This window comes from Leptonychotes weddellii, chromosome 14, assembly GCF_054177405.1.
Source record: "Leptonychotes weddellii isolate Sample4059 chromosome 14, ASM5417740v2, whole genome shotgun sequence".
Taxonomy (NCBI): domain Eukaryota; kingdom Metazoa; phylum Chordata; class Mammalia; order Carnivora; family Phocidae; genus Leptonychotes; species Leptonychotes weddellii.
Window position 1 is genome coordinate 70,177,663 of NC_138382.1, and position 20,062 is coordinate 70,197,724.

A 20,062-nucleotide genomic window follows, 5' to 3' on the forward strand; every position below is an offset into this window, starting at 1 on the left:
ATCATTACCACTACCATCTATCATACACATAGGATATATGTTTTACATATATTATATACATTACATTCAATTCCCACAACAACCTATGAGGAAACGAAGGCTCAGAGAGCTTAAGGAATTTTGACCGAGATCACATGGCTAGTAAGTGAAGAAGCCAGGATTTAAACACACGTCTGTCTGATTTCAAAGCCAACAAAAGGAATTTGCCTCTAAGCTATAGGCACTGGGAAGTTCGGGGAGGATATTTTATCTTTCAGAGTTTTGTTTTGTTTTTTTAGTTTTTTAATTATATTCATTGATGGAGTGGTTTTAAGAGGGAAATATAGTTAGATTTATTTTTGGAAAGGTCGCTCTGGTGCAAGAGGAGGAAGGGCTGGATTCTGAAGACCAAGTTCGGAGGCTGCTGATAATAGTGCAGGAGAGAAATAAGAGCTTGGATTAGGTGGTGTAGGGAGAGATGGGGAAGAGGATTTGACAAATAGTTTAAGAAGCAGAATTTGTCAGATACTGTAAACAGGCCGCTCTGACAAAAGGGGAAATTGTGAGGTCAACTGTGGATATGCTGGTACCCTAAAAGTACCTGGACCTTTGCTGAATGCAGGGGACACAGAGAAGCACAGAATGTGATTTCTTCTCTCAAGGATTTGATAGTTCACATAGCCTTTTAGAATCATATCTGTGAGTTCCACTGAAACACAAATACCTTACAGACCACATTCCCTCTCCATTACTATATCTTTGGAATCTTTAATGGGTCTAGAGCCGCGTGCTGGAACATCATTGTAGAACACTCTCAACCCTGCCACAAACCAATTTGCAAACGAAGAGGACCTTTTCATGTAGGCTGAGGACTGTTAAGGAACCAACTGTCCTCTAACTCTGGCTGTAACTACTAACAATAATTTTATGAAAAACAAATGCAGGTACCTTTTATTGAACACTGACAATGTGTGAGCAGTGTCCCAAGCATTTGAGGAACGTAACCATCTCATTTATTTGCTACAGCAATCCTAACTACAGGGCTCATACTCCTCCTTCCAAGATGGGAGACTGAGCTCAGAGACAAAAAATAACTTGCTCACATTCCTTTGGTTCCCTGAGACCACTTCACTGATCATTTAAAAAGCATCTTGAGGGGGGGGACAGCTGGGTGGCTCAGTCGGTTAAGCATCCGACTTGATTTCGGCTCAGGTCAGGATCTCAGGGTAGTGAGACTGAGCCCCACATCAGGCTCCGTGCTGCGTATGCAGCCTGCTTAAAATTCTCTCTCTCCCTCTTCTCTGCTCCTTCCCCACCCACTTGTGTACAATCTCGCACACACATGCTCAGATGTGTGCTCCCTCTCTAAACAAACAAACAATCTTGGAATGTGCCACCTTCAGGAAGCCTCTATTACCTGTCTCCCAAATTTTCTCATCCCCCCGGGCCCTTCTGTGCTTGATTCCTATTTCCCTTGTGGCCCCTATTATGCTATATCGTGATATAGATGTAATTTACATATCTTTTATCCCCTACTTTCCTCTCTGAAAGAAAGGACTAGATCTGCTTTATCTTTGCTGCTTAATGCCCAGCACTGGGTCAGAGCACTGCAGAGGGACCAGTCCATCCTACTACATGGTTTCTTAACCACCAGTCACTCACTCTGGGCCGTCCCAGGGCTCCTGGCCATTCCTAGGCTCACTTACCATATTCACTCAGGAGCTGCAAGGTCCATACCTCTGGCACCCATGGCTTAAAGGAAAAGCTCTTCCACTGAAAGGGAACCAGGGTGGAAACCACATATTCTTTGGACCAACAGAACTCAAACTATGGTCAGGAGGACCTAAGATCCCAGGCCCATACCCTGTCTAGACAGGAAGAGCAAACCTAACAGTGTCTGTTCCTTTCATTTTTCCTACTTCTGCCATCTCTCTGCTGTAGAAGGGGGGCAGTATATAAGGAGAGGAGGCAGCGTGGGGCTTTGGGGGTGTTGAATCTCAGCTCTGCCGCAGCCAGCCGTATGACCTATGGCAAGGCATGTGCTCTCTGAGGCTCTTTTCCCCTGTGAAAAGGAGAGAGAACACCTCCTCCATTGGGCTATGATGCTAACTGAATGCGATCCCTGAATGCAGCAGGCCCTAGAGAGGCAATGGGGGCCCCATGGCTCTCAGGAGTGAGGAAGTTGGGTTTGCCTCCTGGCTCCTCCTCTTTCTAGCTTGGTGAGTAAAGTGGGAATAAGGAAAATACCTTCCTCAGAGCAGTGTGAAGAGGAAATGAGAGGCCAATAATGAGCTCTTAGCACAGTGCTCAACTCGGAGAAAGTCAGTTAATGGCAGCCATTGTTTAATTAGGTTATGAATGGAATATCTTTATATTGCACAAATGACTCCCCCAAATCTTATACTGAGTTAAGAGTGGAGGAGTTTGAAACCACGTTGCAAGCCATTCATCAACAAACAGCAATCTCTTCCAGATAGCTAACCCCAAGGGGCCATCGGGACTCCTCGCAATAATGGAGCCCCTCCCATGACATAAACCTAGCGACACAAACCCAATTCCATGTCAGCACACGTGGCCAGGAACATCTACTCCTTTCAGTCTGGAAGCCAGAATAACTTTACAGATCTTCTAGCAGACAGAGCCATGGAGGTCAAACCAGAAACATCAAAACCATATTTCCCAGGGAGTCCCAAACCTCCTCATTCACATGGACAAGGGGGAGACTGGGTCTACTTCAAACAGCTGCCCATGAGGCCACCCGAGTAGTAACATTGAGACTAGCGTGTGGTCATGTGTTAGCGTGGCAAATGTGGCAGCCAGTTGCTTTTGCTAAAGTGAGCTCGCTATCTGGTTAGACCTAAGGTAACCAAGATTTATGGGACATGGAACCACAGAGCACTGTCAGCAGATACCCTGCTACATGGAAAAACGGCTGCTTGATGATGGTCCAGGAGAGAAATGTAGACTTGAAGTGCCCCATGTCGCTCACATGGAAAGCCCTCTGGTCCCTCTTCAGTGGGGTTGCCCAGCGCAATGTGCTGGAGAGGGACAGCAAGACCCCCAGACTCCCCGGCTCCCACAGAAAGAGGAACTGAGGAGACCCGGGGATTGCTTCACAGCCCTCCAGATGCAAGTTATCAGAGCGAAGCAAGACTAAAGAAATGAACCACCCTCCAACTTTCTCCACTGAGACAAAGGGGGCAGAGACAGCAGAGATAGAAACAACCACAGCAGTCTCCCCTCCTTCCCCTTCTCTGAAATCACATCCACGTCCCCTCCCCCAACTCACAGGAGTCAGACCTCAAGAGTTCATTACCCACCACATCATTTGGGAGGCTCTGGAGGTCATCAAAGGGAGTTTCCAGGGTGTTGGTGTCCACGTTGAGGATCACGACATCATCTAGGGCCATGTTTCTGACTTTCTGCAAATAAAAAATTTCCAAGAGAAAAAAATCATTGAAGCACCATGAGGCCACAGATACTTCCACTGGCCCTCTCTGGGGAAGGGGCATAAGGAAGAACAGTGACAAAGGCTTTGACAAAGGCTCATTTTGTGGCAGGCCCAATGCTAGGTGGTTCACATTTTCTGAGTCCTTTTAACTGTCACAAAAACTCTATAAGCTTTATAGTCATCCCCAAGTCCCAGGAGTGGAAAGGGTTTCACAGAGATGAAGCTGACTAAGTTAACATGCTCAGGTCACACAGCTAGGAAGAGAGATCTTTACACTCCAACATTATTTTTTTCTTATATTTTCTTTTCTTTTTTTTTTTTAAAACAGTAGAAGCTGCAGTCTAAAACTCTGGCCCCCAGGAACTCTTGATGTACAGCTAGGCCCTATGACACCCACATTCAACCCATCCCCTTTCATTTACCAAAAGCTACTTGCCCATCTCTCTTTTGGACCTTGTCATACTTGGGTTTGGAATATGGTGTATGGCCTAGTGTTAACATTTAACATTTCCCTTAAACATTAAGTAGGAAGGTCACACTTTCAGTTGGGTCCCATTTTCCATAGAAACCCAGTTAGTGAGTCAAGGCTCAGAGGCTCTGGCCATCTATTATTCTACTGGCTGGTGATGGAGAGGGTAAGGGAGACGTGCTTACTGGGTCCACATGTCTGTGCCCCGGGGAGGAAGGGATAGGTAAATACAGAGAAAGGAAAAGTCCACCATCTGGGAGCAACTCTCCATAGACTGTAGAAGTATGAGATTATGTGTAGCCTGAGTTTTTAATTTCTAATCATGCTATTCACTCACTACTGGAATCCACCTCCATTTTTCTCCTGCTCACCCACCACTCCCAATCTCATTCAACCCTCTTCTCTCAAATATCAAAGCTCATTCCCTTAGAGTCTAGAACTTCAGAACTGCTGTCTTTATCCCACTTGGCCTTGGTTCATTAGAAAGACCTTCCAGTTCCCAAACTGGAATATTTGTGGGTGTGAAGGACAACATAATATGCCAGGGCAAAAGACATACAGTGGGACATATGGCCGCCTTACATATGTAAGGGATCAATCTATTAGCTGCCCTCTGAGGCACTGCATATGACCATGCAGATGTGCACTGCCCAAGGACGCCCAGCCAGCCAGCTGGGGCTGAAATCTGCTAAGCCGCATGCCTAGGTCAGGGGTGGTGGCGGTGGGAGGAAGGAGATGCCTTTTCCTAATTCATCCAAGAGAACTGCATAGCCTAGTGTTGGGGCTGGACCATCTATGGCTGCTAAAGCCAGAGTCTGCTAACAACCTAGAAATGGACAATTATAATACAGAATATATAATAATATAATATAAACTAGAAGCCTACTGGTGTTTTATACTTTATCTCATTTAACTCTTACCAAACTCTGCAAAGTGCATGTTATTACCCTCATTGTATGTACCTGGAGAAAAAGGAGGCTCAGAGAGGTGAGGTAAGGGGCGGACATAATCGCATGGGCCGCCTCCACAGCTATGTTCCCATGGCACCACACCGTCAGCCCCCCTGTCACAGGGCATCTCAGTGAGACCTCCACAGAGCCCTTGTCCCTGAGCCCCAGCACCCCTCTGCCTGCCTGCCTTCCTCTACTGGGGTGTGGGCTCCTTTAGGGGCTCATCCATTTGGCTCACCACTGCATGATGACCAGCACCCAGAATGATGGCACCTGGTAAGCACTTAGTAATACTGGCTGATGCTTATTCTCTCAAACAGCAGTCTCTAGGACAGAACACGGTGCTTAAGTAAACATTTTAAGATTCCTCCCAGCAGGAGGGTGGAGCTGAGCTGGTTAGAAGCCTCCTACCGTTGAAAATGGTCTCAGGTGGCAGCATCCTGGGTCCCTCCACTGAACACACCTAGGAGCCTCAAACTCCTTTTGCTACTGAGTCTTCCAAGCCACCAGGGGCTAGCCCACAAACCTCTCAATCCACTCACCATTTCCTAAGTGTTCGCTATGGGCTGAGAACCACAGAGAAGGGACAAAATTGCCTCCTTACAAGTTTATTCTGCCCTCCAAACCCCAACACTCACATTAATTGACTGCTTTGTTTACAGGGTAAAAAGCTATCAGCCAAGAGCCCTGAGAATAACACAAATCACTAGTGTTTCACAAAGCACAATCCCCACTTTTCAGATGAGAACATTAAGACTCATGGTGAACTGTCCAGGGCTCCTTTGCTGCCTCGTTTTTCAGTCCAGCAGATTAAACACCTAGCGGTATGCTGGCAGGAAGTTACACAACAGCCTCTACAACGACCCTTTTCACTCCTCTCACCGGTCAGAGCCCACACAGATCCTTTTGGATTTGACAATTTAGCTAGAGACAAAGTATCACCATTCCTGCCCCAGGAATGAGAAACAGGCTCAGAGAGGTGAAGTGGCTTACCGCAGGTTATGCGGCTACTATTTGGCTACTTTTTCTGCAAAACTGGTAAGATAACTGTGACCACTGTCCTTACCCCCCCTATGCACACAGTGCTAGGCACACAGGATAAACAGTAGCTATGATTATTACTCTTACAATCCACACATCAGCCCTGGCAAGTCTGAAAGCTGTAGTGCCAACTGCCTAAGGACAAAAACCTGCTGGCCCCTTCTCAGCAGCTAAGGGGCTGTCACCTCAAAAGCCGAAACACCAGAAATGGAACTGGAGAAGGGGCCGCAAGGAACTCCATAACTCAGCAAGGGACTCCAGGCCCGGATGGTCACTGCACCCCAGAGTTGCCTATTCTGCCTCATCTGACCTTCTAAATGGCCCCAGACAGAAGGGGGCAGGGGGCTTGGCCACTGCAGAGAAGCTTCAGAGGCTGAAAGGCCCAGCAAGAGGGATGTTGATTCTGGACCAGAATCAGGCATTGTTCCTGTATTCCCAGTGAGGCCCCAGCAGCACAGACCAGCCCTTGTGGGCTCTCCATGGCCTGGGCTGGAACAGGCTTTTGATTTCTTCCCACTCCTGGCTGGAGGGCTTGCCGGTTAAGCTGTGTGGAGTGTTTACTTTTTCAACAATGGCAGCAGGCTGAAGAAGAGGAAAAAACCTGGCCCTTTTTTCTGACTTAGCAGGCCAGGGTCCCCTTAGTAACCAAAATGCCCAAGCCCCAGGCTCCAGGCAGGAGCTGGGTCGGCAGAGCTTCCTCTTATAGGACAATGCTGCCCTCCCGGCAGCAAGGCCTCTTCCAAAGGGGCTGGCGTAGACTCAAGGGCCTTCCTGAAGCTCAGTGTTCCCAAGGAGAGAATCAGAGGCCAGCTCGGCCGGATGGTGCCTTATCCCTGAAAGGCTCTAGGGAACAAGAGCAATGAAGAAAAAGGCCAACCGCTCTCCCCCACCTGCCCCCCACCAAACAAAAACCTAATCCCACAAAAACCTTCAAACTGGGGGGGGTGTCAGTGAGAAGTGCTGGTAGAGGAGGAAGCTGGACCATGACTGGCTGCCAGCTCACTTAATTCCAACCACGGTAAGAGAAGATAGGACCATCTCCATGGGAGGGATGAGAAAATGAGGCTTGGAGAGGTCAAAGAAAATGCCCCAAATCACACCACTAGTGAGCAGCAGAGCTGACTTCTGAACCCACTCTGACTCAAAAGCCTAACTATTTCTAAAGACAACCCAAATCCAACTGCTCAGACCTCAAAACAAGTACCTGTAGGGCATGAAGCTATAGGAACACTCCGGGGCCAGCTTTCTCTGACACAAAATAACACTCGCCTTTTATATCATAAAAATCACATACGCCTGTTAAAAATAAAAAAAAGGGGGGGTGTCTGGGTGGCTCAGTTGTTGAGCATCTGCCTTTGGCTCGGGTCATGGTCCTAGGGTCCTGGGATCGAGCCCCACGTCGGGCTCCCTGCTCGGCGGGGGGCCTGCTTCTCCCTCTCCTACTCCCCGGTTGTGATCCCCCTCTCACTGTCTCTGTCAAATAAATAAAATCTAAAAAAGAAAAAAAAAGGGATGGACAAAAAAGTTCAAAGAAGGAAATTATAGTTACCCTCATCCCTCCGTTTGGAGATAATGTTTTGATGTCTCCTTCCATAACCCTTCACCCCGATCCCTCCTTTAAAAAATATAGTTAAAACAATTCTTAATATTTCTTTCTGATTTTCTCATTATTACAACATACGAATGCTCCATTTCATTAAAAACTTTATAAAGACCATTACTAATTGCCACAAAATGTTCCATTTCACGGAAACAAAACACAACCAACCCCCTCCTGTTGGCTGTTATTTCCAGTTTTTCAGAAATTTTTATATATAATATTGTCGTGAAACTTGTAGGCATAAAGCCTTGTGCTTTAGGATGGATTCCTAGAAGTGGAATTTACTTTCCACTTCTTAAAAAGTGTCCCTCTCAAATTCGACTTTGAGGGAGATATCTTTACTTCCAATTATTTTAAAGTCATTTTATCCACAGCTTGTGTTTCCTACTCTAAGTGAAGAAAAATCAGCAAAGACACGAGCAGATGTCAAAATAGTCCTCCAAAAACCCTACCCAATTAAAACACTTACTAGTACCGCAGCACACCGAGACAGCTCTCCGGTAGCTTGTCCCACCAACACATTCCCTCTCTTTTTAGTTACAACATATGCCAAAGCTCCTGCCAGCTGCAAACCCTCCCCCCACCAGACTCCACAGGCTTTTTCTCAGAATGAAAAAAAAAAAAAAATACTGACATGCACACCGACTTTCCAAATGGCATTTCTTGCACAGAGAAACACACAAAAATGGCATCTTCCCATAAATATTGTTAATCAGAAATGTCTTTCTCTTCATGCTTTGTCACAGACAGACTTAGCCTGACCCCAGCCTTTCAGGACAGGGAAAGAAACATCGTCGTTCGGGAGGTGGTCAGTGCAGCTGAGAGGTTATGGGCTCTAATACAGGCTTCACCTATGGATCGCACCTCTACCTTGAGGGCTGCCTTAAGGCAACTCACTCACCCCCCTAAATCCTCCAGGTCTTCATCTATGAAATGGGGATCAAGACAGTACCCCCTCAGAGAGTTGCTGTGAGGGTTAGATAAGCAAGCGTATGTAAAGGAGTCAGCCCGATTCCCAGGACACCTTAACAGGCATTCAGCAAACAGTGGCTCTCTTGTCAGCCTGTCCCCTTTCCTTCAATAATTCCTAAGAACTTGGCTGAGCCTGGCCAACCTCACTTCAGAGGGTCTCAAGTTTGCCTTTCCCTGTGCTCCCCTGAGGTCATTCCCACAACCAGAATAACACACCAACCTAGAGTTATTTATAGAGGTATTCGGTTCCTCCCCTAGTCTGTGGGTTTCTTGGGGGTAAAAAGACCTATCTCTGTACTGTCAGTTCCTATCCCAACACCTGGCCCACAGTAGGCAATTCCTGAATGAATGAATGAATGAGAGGCAGAAGAGCTGAGAGGTGAAGAGCACAGGATCTGGAGCCAGTCCGTGAGTTGTAACACTCACCAGCTGTGCAAACTTGGGCATTTCATTCCATCTCTGTGCCCCAGTGTTGTCCTCTATACTCTGGGGATGACAACAGTCCCTCCTTCACAGGCTTGTGATGAGGATTAAATGGGTTAACATTTTTAAAGTAGTACAGTGGTGCCTGGCACATGAGAAGCTCAAGATAAGTGAGCTTTATTTTATTAAATTAAAAAGAACAATCCTTTGAGGGTGGTGGGAATATTCTATATATTGTGGTGGCGGTGGTTTCATGAATGTATGAAATGATCACAATTCATTAAATTGTATGCTTTAAATGGATGGTTTGTACATAAACTGTATCCCAATGAAGTTGATAAACACATTAGTACTACATCCAGAACATGAAATAAAATCACAATAGTTGGTAAAAAATCGATTTGCAACTGAGTTTGGCTCCCTGCTTCTTTCCTTTCTTTTATCTAGCCCAGGATTTTTTTTTTTTTTTTTTAACTTTGCTTTTCTGCTCATGCCTTCTTAGGATAAATATAAAAATCCAATGCCCCTAGAGATGCCCCTGATATACTTCCCTACACAAAAGTGGAGTCTATTTGAGAATCACTCTACCTTTGGTGTTTCCCCTGTAAACCAAGACTTTATTGAGCCTTACTTTCTAAAACTGGTCATATGAAAACAATGGGTTTCCTTCCCTAACATATAAAACAGGGACACTAGTTCAAACCACACCCACCCCCCCCCCCCCCCGCCATGGGAGTGATCCTGCCTGTCCAGGGAGGGGACTGGGCAGCTAGTGACAAAATGTAGGACTCAGAACCAGCCCATAAGGTGAAAAGCAAGGGTTTGCACTGGCAGTGTAATCTAGGGGATTCAAACAGCAGTCAGAAGCATGTGATGCTCCCCTGGCTGAGGAGGCTGGGAGCTAGATGTGGAGGAAAGCTGAAAGCTGGTCCTAGACCTTGAGGAGCAGAGGCCCAGCTCCACATTGGCTTCCTCAGCTGAGCATTCGGCTCCCTACCTAGGATAGGGGTCAGTGAGGCAGCGTGCATGGAGTAAATGAGCTAGCATGCAGTACATCTTTTCTCTTGTCCTTCCAGAAGTACCATCATCAGGGCAGAGCTGGGGCATATTTGTCTCTCCCTCTCCAGTGCCCAGCACGGTGCCTGACATGGGGCAAATGCTTATTAACCAGAGAATGAATGGGATATCGTGGCTGGCTCCACTCTGTTGGGAGGCAGGCCCGGAAGCAGATGTCAGTGTAAGCCCAAATGGACAACGGAAGCCCAAAGTAAGCAAAATAGAGTTTGCTCAAGGAAGTGTAATGGGAATAAGAATAATGATGGCAATGATAATAATCATGTGAAATTATCATGATTAATTAGTGTAGAATTAATTCACAGTTGACACAGAAAGTAAGATAGGAGTTAACACGGTGGTTAAAACTGTGAGCTCTGGAATGAGACAGCCAGATTCAAGCCTTGCCTCTGTGACTGTGTAACCTCCAGCAAGCTCTTTACTTCTGAGCCTCAGTTTTCTTATCTATAAAATGGGGATAATACTACCTACTGCACAGCTGTGTTGTGAGGGTTAAGTGACAGAATGTGTGGAAAGAATTTAACACGGTACCTGATTGCAGTAAGTGAGCAATAAAGGGAAGTGAGTTTCTATCCTTGCAACTTGAAAGTTATGCCACTAAAATGGATTGCAGTTCCAAGACTGTAAGAATTTAAACTGATTTTCAGACCAAAGGTAGAAGCTGTTATGACTCCACTATGATGATTTCGTGCTATTAAAACTGAAACCACCAGCAATCTAGTGTTCTTTTCCCAGCTATGTCTCAGGGATAGGAGCACATTCTCTGGAGCCAGACTGCCCAAGTCTGAATTCCCAACTCTGCCAGTTACAAATGTGCTGCCTTGTGCAAACCCTTTAACCTCCCCGTGCCTCAGTTTCTTCATCTGTTCGATGAGATTAAAACAGTACTGACCCCCGGGATAATGGTTTTCTTTAGGTCAGAGGGCAAATGATTATAAGCAGACACAAGAGGGGCTTCTGGGGGACTGTTAATATTTTGTTTCTTGATCTGGTGGTGGTCACATGGATGATTAATCTTGCTGTGCACTTAAGATGAGTGTACTTCGCCCTAGAAATCTCATACTTCAACAGTAGGTATACAAACAGTAGAGAGCATGGACTTCACTGGATTGTTACGGTGATTAAATGAGTTAAAATATGTATAAGTACTTAGGACAACGTTTGCTATATAATAAACACTGGGCATTTATTACTATTATTATGAAAAACAATGTAAGAGTAATTATTTTGATAAAAAGGATTCACTCGGGAATGTATTTCACTGTCAGAAAATCTACCTGCAAAGGCAGACACCTCCAGGGTACATGTTATTTCTTCAATCTGTCCTGTTGCCTCTCCAGTGAAGATCAAAACAGCAACATTACCTGGGTACCTTCTGAGAGACCCTTGCAGTCCTGTGTCAGCTAGGTTTGGGGGAGCAGCAGGACCAAGTAGAAGGAGCGTGAATCAGATGGACTGGGCTTTGGGTTTCATCTTCTTTAATTCTTACTCATAGGACCCAGGGCAAGTTATTTAAATCTAGTTGAACTTCAGGTTCCTCGTCTATATAATGGGGCCATCGCCACTTACTATACATAGTGTTGTGAAAAGAGTACGTAATGAGAAAAAAAAGTAGAAGTATTTACTTGGCACCTACGTGGCCATGTTCCCTCCCATCTGCCCAGGGCACTGGCCTTGACCACAGGCAGGCCTTCTCCCTGCTGGAGTGACCCCTGAGGCCTGAAAGCCTAGTCTCCTCTCCCGTGGCTGAGGCAGCACCTTTGAGACCAGCAGCTAGATGATCAAGGAAAGGGGACAGGTCCAGACCGACTTCCAGCAAGGACACCTTGTTTCAAGAGGACGTAGCATGTTCCCAAATCAGAGCATTATCACACCCACAAAATGCTTTTCTTTGGCTCAAAGTAAATCTAGTCTCTCTCCCTCTGTGAGAGAGGCAAACTGATATGGCTCCCCACATTAGGTCTCCCTTAAGTCTGACTTCTCAGCAGCTGCTTTAATTTTGAAAGATGGAGAATATGGCTCTTACATCTTCATAGTATGTTAATCCAAATTTTATGCTAAACCACTGCTGCTGGGTTCATGCAGTCCCCTCTTAGGCTAATTCTACTCCTGACAAGCCAAGCCACCGCAAGGACCAGGGACGGGGGTACATGCTCTGCATCCATCATCTTACAGACTCTTACAACAACAACGTGATGGCTACTAGCCTGTGTGTTCCTCCCACACCCAACCCTTTACAAGTACCATATAATGTAATTCCCAAGACACTCCTGCGGAGAGAAGGAAATTGAAGATCAGGGAGGTAAAACAGCTTGTCCAAAGTTGTCTGGCTTAGAAACGGTGGAGCTACACACTGAAGCCAGTTGAACACCAAGACCCAATCACCCAATGCATCTTATTAATTGTTCTGACACGTTGTTTCAATCAACAAACATATTGAGCAACTGTAATTTAACAGATGTTTGTTAAACACATACCAAAAGAATGAAGCCCTTCAGTAGCTTGATGGTTGGCCCAGACCCCATTAAAATTCCCAGAGGAGAGGATTTTCTACAGAACATCACACCCATTTGACGGATGAAGAAACTGAGGCTAAAGAGATTAAATAGTCTGCCCGTGTTCTTACAATCGGTGTCTGTGAGAGAAAGGATTTGAATCTGGGTTCCACGTGCCAATGTTCTTTCCACTATACGGCACATATAAAATGTGCTCAAATGCATGCGCATATATATGAGCACATAACAAAGAACAGCATGGGAGCTGGTGGCCTCCTAGGAAGAAAGGAAAGAGAAATAAGAGGAAAAGTGGAAAGGACAAGAAGAGGAAAGACACATCTTCAGGTATTCTAAACTCTATTCCCTCCTGAAATCTTGGATACATGCAGAGGGAAGAGTGACATTTTCTTTCCCTTCCTCAGGCCCCAGAGGTCACCAAGCTGCCAAGCAGTTGATAAACGTAGTGGTTTTTCTTTGGAGCCAGGAGTCACTGATTTGCTCCTTCCTGCTCTGCAAAATTAAAAATCTGAGCCCGACAGTTCAGAGGACCCCTGAAAACACCACTGGAATTTCCCAGTGTGCTTTAAACAGAAACAGAAGCTTGACAAGGGAGGGAAGTGGTGCAAGCCCCTCACAGGTCAGGCCAAATCCACTCCTCACAAGGTAATAAGCACTGACTCTCATTAACAAGTCCAGGGATTTTCAACCCAGGTCAGCACAGAGTTATTTCTCCAATGGGCTATTTTTCCTTTCCTGACCGTCCATCTATTGGACATTCCTTCATTCATTCACCCATTCAGTCAGTCATGTGTCAGCCGGTCATTCACGCCAACTTTAAGCTAGGTTGTAACGACAGCCAGCCAGAGAATGAAACGTGATCTCTGAACTAAAGAAGCCCTTGTTCGGCCTCCTTACAGGGAGGGCATGGATAGGGAGCAGTGGGGTAAACTCTAACCAACCGACCTAAGAAAAGGCACAGGAATGTACGGTGGAAGAGAACATCTCCATTTACACGGAACTTGCTCGATTCCCTCCACTGGATGATCCAGGGCTCAAGGTCAGAAAGTCCCAAGGCTGGTGTCCTGGCTCTTTCACTCACTAGGCCAGGTAGCTACAGGCAAGGCACTTTACCTTCTTGGGTGTCAGTTGCCTTCTCTGTGAGAAGCGAGACCTTCAGGACTGTTGAGAAGATGAAAGCTTAAGTAGGGCCTGTGTTTCCTGGAGGGCCAGCTACACGGCCAACTATACGGCCTCTTCGAGAGCCTCGTTCTGCCAGCTCTCCTGGCAGCTCGCTATCCAAGTCCGCCCTTGTGCTGGTGGTGTTTTGCCTCAAACTGAGGCACGCTCCACATGCTGGAGACTCTGCTTCCTCATGTGTGACAAACAAGAAGATGAGGAAGGTCTGTGGTAAAGCACAAAGGAGAGATGAAGCACTGGAGCACTTGGTGAGATATGAAGATGGCCCAGACCTAGGTCACCACGATTACCTCCATCCCACAAGGCCGTGTTCTTCTATAAAACCTTCCTGATTACTCCTGCCCCACGGCGAGTTGCCTTCTCGAAGTCCCAGGCGCCAAGCACAGTGGACCATATATGACTGGGCCCACAAAAAAAAAAAAACTTGTTATGTTTCCAACTGTTTCATGTATCTCTGTAACTTTTCCTTTAAAATAACCGTTTTAACCTTACTATCTTTACCGATGTTGTAATAACACTACTGTTATCTATGAAGTACTGCAGGGTTTTTAAATACCAATATTTTAAAATACATTATTTCATCTGATCCTCAAAGCACCCTCACAGAACAGGCATTATTAATCCCATTTTACAGAAGAGAAGACTGAAGTGCTTGCACCAGGTCCCCGTGTAATAACAGAGCTAGGACCTGAGCTTGGGACTGCCCAACCCCGAAGCCTGGTGGTCTCCCTCTCCTGTCTGTGCAGCCCCTCTACTTTCCCAGCTTAGCGAATATTAAGGACAGTGACTAGGTCACAGATTTATTTTGTAACCTCTGGATAGACGTATCAATGGCTAGACACAGAACAGCAAACAGACCCTAAACCTGGACCAGTACCATATTTTTCTTCTGAATACACTAAAACACTTCACACAATGAAATAACTCGGTCTGAATTCTGGTCCTGTAATTATTAGCTATGTGACTCTGGACAAGTTACTTAACCTCCCTGTGCCCAACTTTCATCATCTGTAAAACAGGGCCACCATGACTGGAGCGCAGGCTTGTTGTGAAAATTAAATAATGTGTGTGTGTAATGTGGCTGGCAGGATTTCAGAAACAGTATCCATCCAATTTGAAATGGTGAACCTTGAATTTAAGAGTTTCACTGGCGGTAGAAGAGGATGTCGATTCCCTAGTCCCAAAATGGTTTGGGGTCACCCTCCATAAAATAGGGCCTCATTTTTCCCACACAACTGCCAACTTGCCATCATTCATTCATCACTAGGCACAGAAAACCCGGACTCCCATCTCCACCTGCCTTTTATTTGAAATGTCAATTTTTAAAGAGTGGAGAGGTTGGAAACCCAATTTAACAAGCACGCTGAAACATTGTTTATTGCCCCCATAAACATGGCTTAGTGAGAATTACGGACTTAATCAGAGTGAACTTATCTCCCGGTGAAAAGGAACACTTTAAATTTCAGAAATGGCACCTTCACTGTGAAAATCTCTTAACTTTTCAAACAAACTACAGGGGGTCTTAAACATATGGGCAGTAAAGGGGCAGCCATTACTGTGATTTGTCTTGCCCAAGAGCCAAGGAGCCCTAAAGGTCCATAACAACTTTAAGATCTAGGAAAAGTGTTTGGAAAATCATATTCAGGAGACATGACTCTAAAAACACCCAAAAGGCCTGCCGAGTGGGAAGTAATATCTGTCCAGTGGCTTGGGGCAGCCCAAGAGAATGGGCCCTGGCGTCATCAGGACGGGCTATTTAATAAAGCAGCCGCACCAAGAAAACACACCTTTCCTCCTCTGTGTAAGATGAAGCATTTAGCAATATGGAATATTTTGGTGACCTGCTTTTCAGAAAAGAGGTGTTACATAAATCACAAAGGTTGCTAAATGGTTTGTGTGATTTTTTTTTTTAAACTATTCCAGAGGATGAGGTTCTGCGAACCCCAACTTCCCAACTCGGAGCTTCATTAGGGCTGCTCTGATCATTCCAGGAAAGGTTTTCATAAAGACGCCCCATTTTGCAGAGAATGTATCAGCCTGGCTGCCAGAGGCAGGAAAGGCAACAGATATAAAATTTTATTATTTCAATGCCCCAGTAGCAGCCAGGAGGACTTAATGAAATCGCCAAGATTTACAATCTGAAATAGCTATTGCACAGACAGATATGGTTAAGGGAGCTGCGCCCTCTGACCTTTCAACCCTTTGATCCTCACACAGCAGGTGGCCTGGAGCCCCCTCCTGGGCATCTTCCCTCTCTTCCGACACTGCCGAACCTTGATGTGCAATAAGCCTGACCCTACACAGGTGACTCTCACAGTGCTTATCACCAGCAGCTGCTGCTAATGGAACAGCCCAAATCACTTGGCCCCGAGATTCTAACTCCGAGATGGGCGAAGAGGCGTCTGCCGTGTACTGTCCAAATGGTGCCGAAATGATGCTCAATAATTCAGCCCCTAAGTCCAGTTGTTTGGCAATGTTTAACGATGTCATTACAAAAAAGCTGTCCTAGAAATGGAACTCTGTCTCCTCCGATTTATACTTTGAGTTGGGGGGAAAAAAAAAATCACCTTTTAAAAATAAATCACAAATCTCAGGAAAAAAAAAAAAAATCAACCCCGAAGTCCCAAATGCATCTCTCAGAACTTCCCTAAAACCATGTGCAGCAAATTTATACCAATGAAAATCAAAACAATTTTTGGAAACCTAAAATTGACTGTTTTCAGTTCCATGAAATTTCATTTAAAAAGCCCCATATGCCAAAATGTCCAAATTCTCTTATTTTTAAAAATTGGGATGACTTCCAAACTCATAGCTATCTTTTTCTTCCTTTTTTTTTTTCTTTTAAAGCTAGGGATGGGTAATGTGCATATGTACTTATCAAGCTTCATAATTTAACCCATTCGGTCAGTACAAAATATATGCAATAAAATGCTGAAGAGGCAGGATATAAATTTATTACCAGTAAATCATTCAAAATAATTGATGCCAAGGTTTAACATATATTATATTTGGTTAAAGACATGTCCAGAACCCTAGGCAGCCCCAGCCTGCAGCTCTTAGGTTTTTGTCAGATATTTGGGTTTATGAAGGGAAGGATTTTAGGCAGGACACATAAACCACTCTGTGGGATACTGATAACTTCCAAACGCAAAAGCAAACTTTAGTGCCACTGTTGATCAAACTTAGGAAAAGCCCTGAGCCAGTGCCTTTATTTCTAACAAACATAATATGGTGGCCCCACTCTACCTGCAAAGGCCAAAGCTCAGGTCATTAATGTCTGAATCCAAAGGCAAATAAAAAACTCACTTCTCTTGTAGCCTACATGGCATAGATCTTAAATACTCAACTTTAAATTCATTTTGAAATCAGCTGAGAATCAAACAATATGTAAAGAGAGGTTTACAGACTCCAATTTTAGTCACACTTTTCTCTATGGGTGTTTAAGTTTAGTACAGAAAGCAGTTTATGGAGAAATCAGTTTAGCAGGGGAAAAAAAAGGTACGTTACTACATCAGAGTTTGACCACTCTGTACAAAATTATTACTAAGCTATCTTCTTCAGAGACGCCCACTAGAAATACTTTATTAACAATAATCTCTACCACTGAGTGAGGGTCAACTAATGTGCGTGGAATTTTAGTCACATTATTTCTAACTGTCATCGTTTTAAGGCAGGTGCCCCATTTCACAGATGGTAAAGCACACGTGCACAGGAGTTCGGGGACTAGCCCACATCCCACGCAGACAAACGGTGGGGCTGGGATTCAAACTTCGGCTCACTGCCTGCCCTAAAAGCCCATGGTCCATCCATATCTTCCCCCCAAGAAGCTAAACAATAACACGCAATAATCTGTGCAGAACATACCAGATTGCAGCCTGCCTACACATTGCTGTGGCCCATTCAAAGGCCTTCCGAATCAATTATTTTAGGTCATTAAGAGGAAGTTTAATTTGGTTGACAAACACCCCTACTGTGGTGACCTCACCTATCAACAACAAATGTCTGACGGTCACAAACCCGGACCATGAGTCTGCGGAGCATGGTGTTAAACAAAACCACATGTGCCCAGATTCCAAGTAGGATCTGCCTAGGCCAAGGGTATGGCTCTTCAATCATCACACGGCTGGTCTCTGAGCTCCCACAACGGCCCCGCCCCTAATCACTTGCAAGGACTTTATGAAAAGAAGTCACCAGTCCCATGTGGCTGTGCTCGGTTAAAAGTGCCTTTGAGTTAATGTCAATTTAGAAAAAGTCACTCACTAAAAAATACAAAAGGAGGCTGAGAAAGAGGGGAAAGTCAATCTTAGGTAGATGCCTTTTAACTATGTAATAGACGTATGTGTAGTCGCTTCCATTTATTTGGCACCTACCATGTGTCAGGTACCAATTCCCTCATTTACTCCTCATTAAAAACTCCTATGAAGTGGGGAATCTACCCATTTAAAAGCAAGGTGTCCGAGGCTCAAAGAGAAACCATAAAATCCTCTCTGCAAAATCCACACTCCCCTCACAGAGTGACAATTAGAAATGATATGGCTCAAGGGCCATGTATACTGGTAGACCTTCATTCAACGGTTGATATCATTAAGTATTTCCAATAGGCATCTCTCTCTTTTTAAAAAATGGATTTATTTATTTATTTTAGAGAGGAAGTGAGAGCATGTGAGCAGGGGGCAGGGAGGGGCAGAGGGGGAGAGAGAGAGAGAGAATCCTCAAGCAGACTCCCTGCTGAGCGCGGAGCTCAATCCCAGGCCCCCGAGACCATGAAACCAAAATCAGGAGTCAGACGCTTAATCGACTAAGCCACCCAGGCGCCCCTTGAACAGGCATCTCTTAAGAAGACAACACAATAATTCTTTGTACAGAGTAGTCTAACTATGTGATGCAGTAATAATACCCGCCCCCCACCCCCCAGAAAAAGACTGACCTCTTGGTTCAACAAAGGAGCTTGTTTAAAGTTACCTTGACCTTCACTAGACGTTAGCTAGGGCTAGAATTTGAATCCAGGGGCACCTAACTGTAGAGCCCAGGAGTCCTTTCCACTCTGCTACACGGCCTCCCCACGTGCTGCTCCTTTTCTTAATCTGACAGGATTTTGATTAGTTCAAGCTTCTCTTAGGAACAGTTTATAAACTAAATTTTCTTTGAAGTCAATTTTCACATTGCTAAGCGGAACTTACATATAATGACTGGCTAAGTGATGATAGGAAAATTGGCAAACAAGAGCATCAATGATGGTTTCACATTTTCTACTGGGATTCTCCCTCATAAATTACTCAGTTTTTCTAATCTATAACAGAGGCTTATCTCATCTCACAAGAGAACATCTCAGTCACAACAAATTAGACTGAAAATGTACTGACTGCAAGAGATACTTAAATCAGCCAGAAGTACTTGTTCCCTTTGATTACATAAATTACTACTAGAGCTTTAAATTGTTTTATGTTAACTAATTCCAACATTAGGATGAGTGACATTTAAGAATCACACTCATTTTAAAAGTAGATGCCACGGGAAGAGGAGAGCGCTTCCAGGGGAACCCAACAGGCGAAATGCAGGAGCTCCTTCAGGCCCTAAGTTGAACAGAGCTGCTGAACCATCACTCTGAATGCTGTGCATGTGACAGAGACTCACATGTGATGTTCTGCATGATAACAAATAGTATGCTGAGGAAACGCCCGCAAAACCAAGTTACTGTCCAACTACCTTTTTCTTTATATGATAAAGCAAGTGCCAGCAAGTGATCTAAACTTCACGCCTCACTGCAAAGAATAATGCTTGATATAGTGTTTTTAAAAAGCTCTTCACATCCACTTTATCAACTAAAATCTCACAACTCCTTGAGACGGGTAATATAAACTTAATTTTACTGGGGAGAGAATGAAGTCGTGGAGAGGCTAAGTAACCCGGCCCCAGATACAAGTGTACTCAGATCTCTTCTCTGGAGGCATGTGAGGCTGCCAGATGTGTCTCTCCCATCCCCTCACCACAATCCCCAGTGCATGGCATGGGGGCCGCCCCGAGAAGGAAAAGCTCATGCAAAGCTGGGGCCTCTGCCCAGCACAGGGACAGGGCTAGGTATGATCCACACAGCCTGAGGAGAGGTGCACAGAGCAGAGGCTCTGGGTCCTCACAAACCCACCGTAGCGGAGGGACTGGACAGAAATTACTTTCCCTGAGCCTCAGCTTCCCCATTGGCAAATATGGATACCCCCTGCCTGGCAGGGAGACCCAGAGGAATGCTCGAAAGTGAAAACGGGTAAAGTACTTGGCACAGTGTCTTCTGCTGAGCAAGGATTCAGAAGATGTCCCAACCCTTTCCCCTTCTTGCCAAAGCTCTCCCCATGAGCCTGTGACTAAAACTGCCAGGTGGAGTTTTTCATGCAAGTATCACCTTCTTATAAAGCAAGA

At 45.2% G+C, this 20,062-nt stretch overlaps 1 protein-coding gene across 12 annotated transcripts in view; it reads right to left on the reverse strand.

Annotated features, from left to right (window-relative positions):
• DENND1A (DENN domain containing 1A) overlaps positions 1-20,062 on the reverse strand; it is a 489,873-nt gene that overhangs the window by 172,275 nt on the left and 297,536 nt on the right. For all 12 annotated transcript variants that reach the window (XM_081803556.1, XM_081803552.1, XM_081803550.1 and 9 more), the window contains one exon: positions 3,300-3,401. In XM_081803556.1, the coding sequence (XP_081659682.1) occupies positions 3,300-3,401 (102 nt within the window). The remainder of the gene's footprint in view (positions 1-3,299; positions 3,402-20,062) is intronic.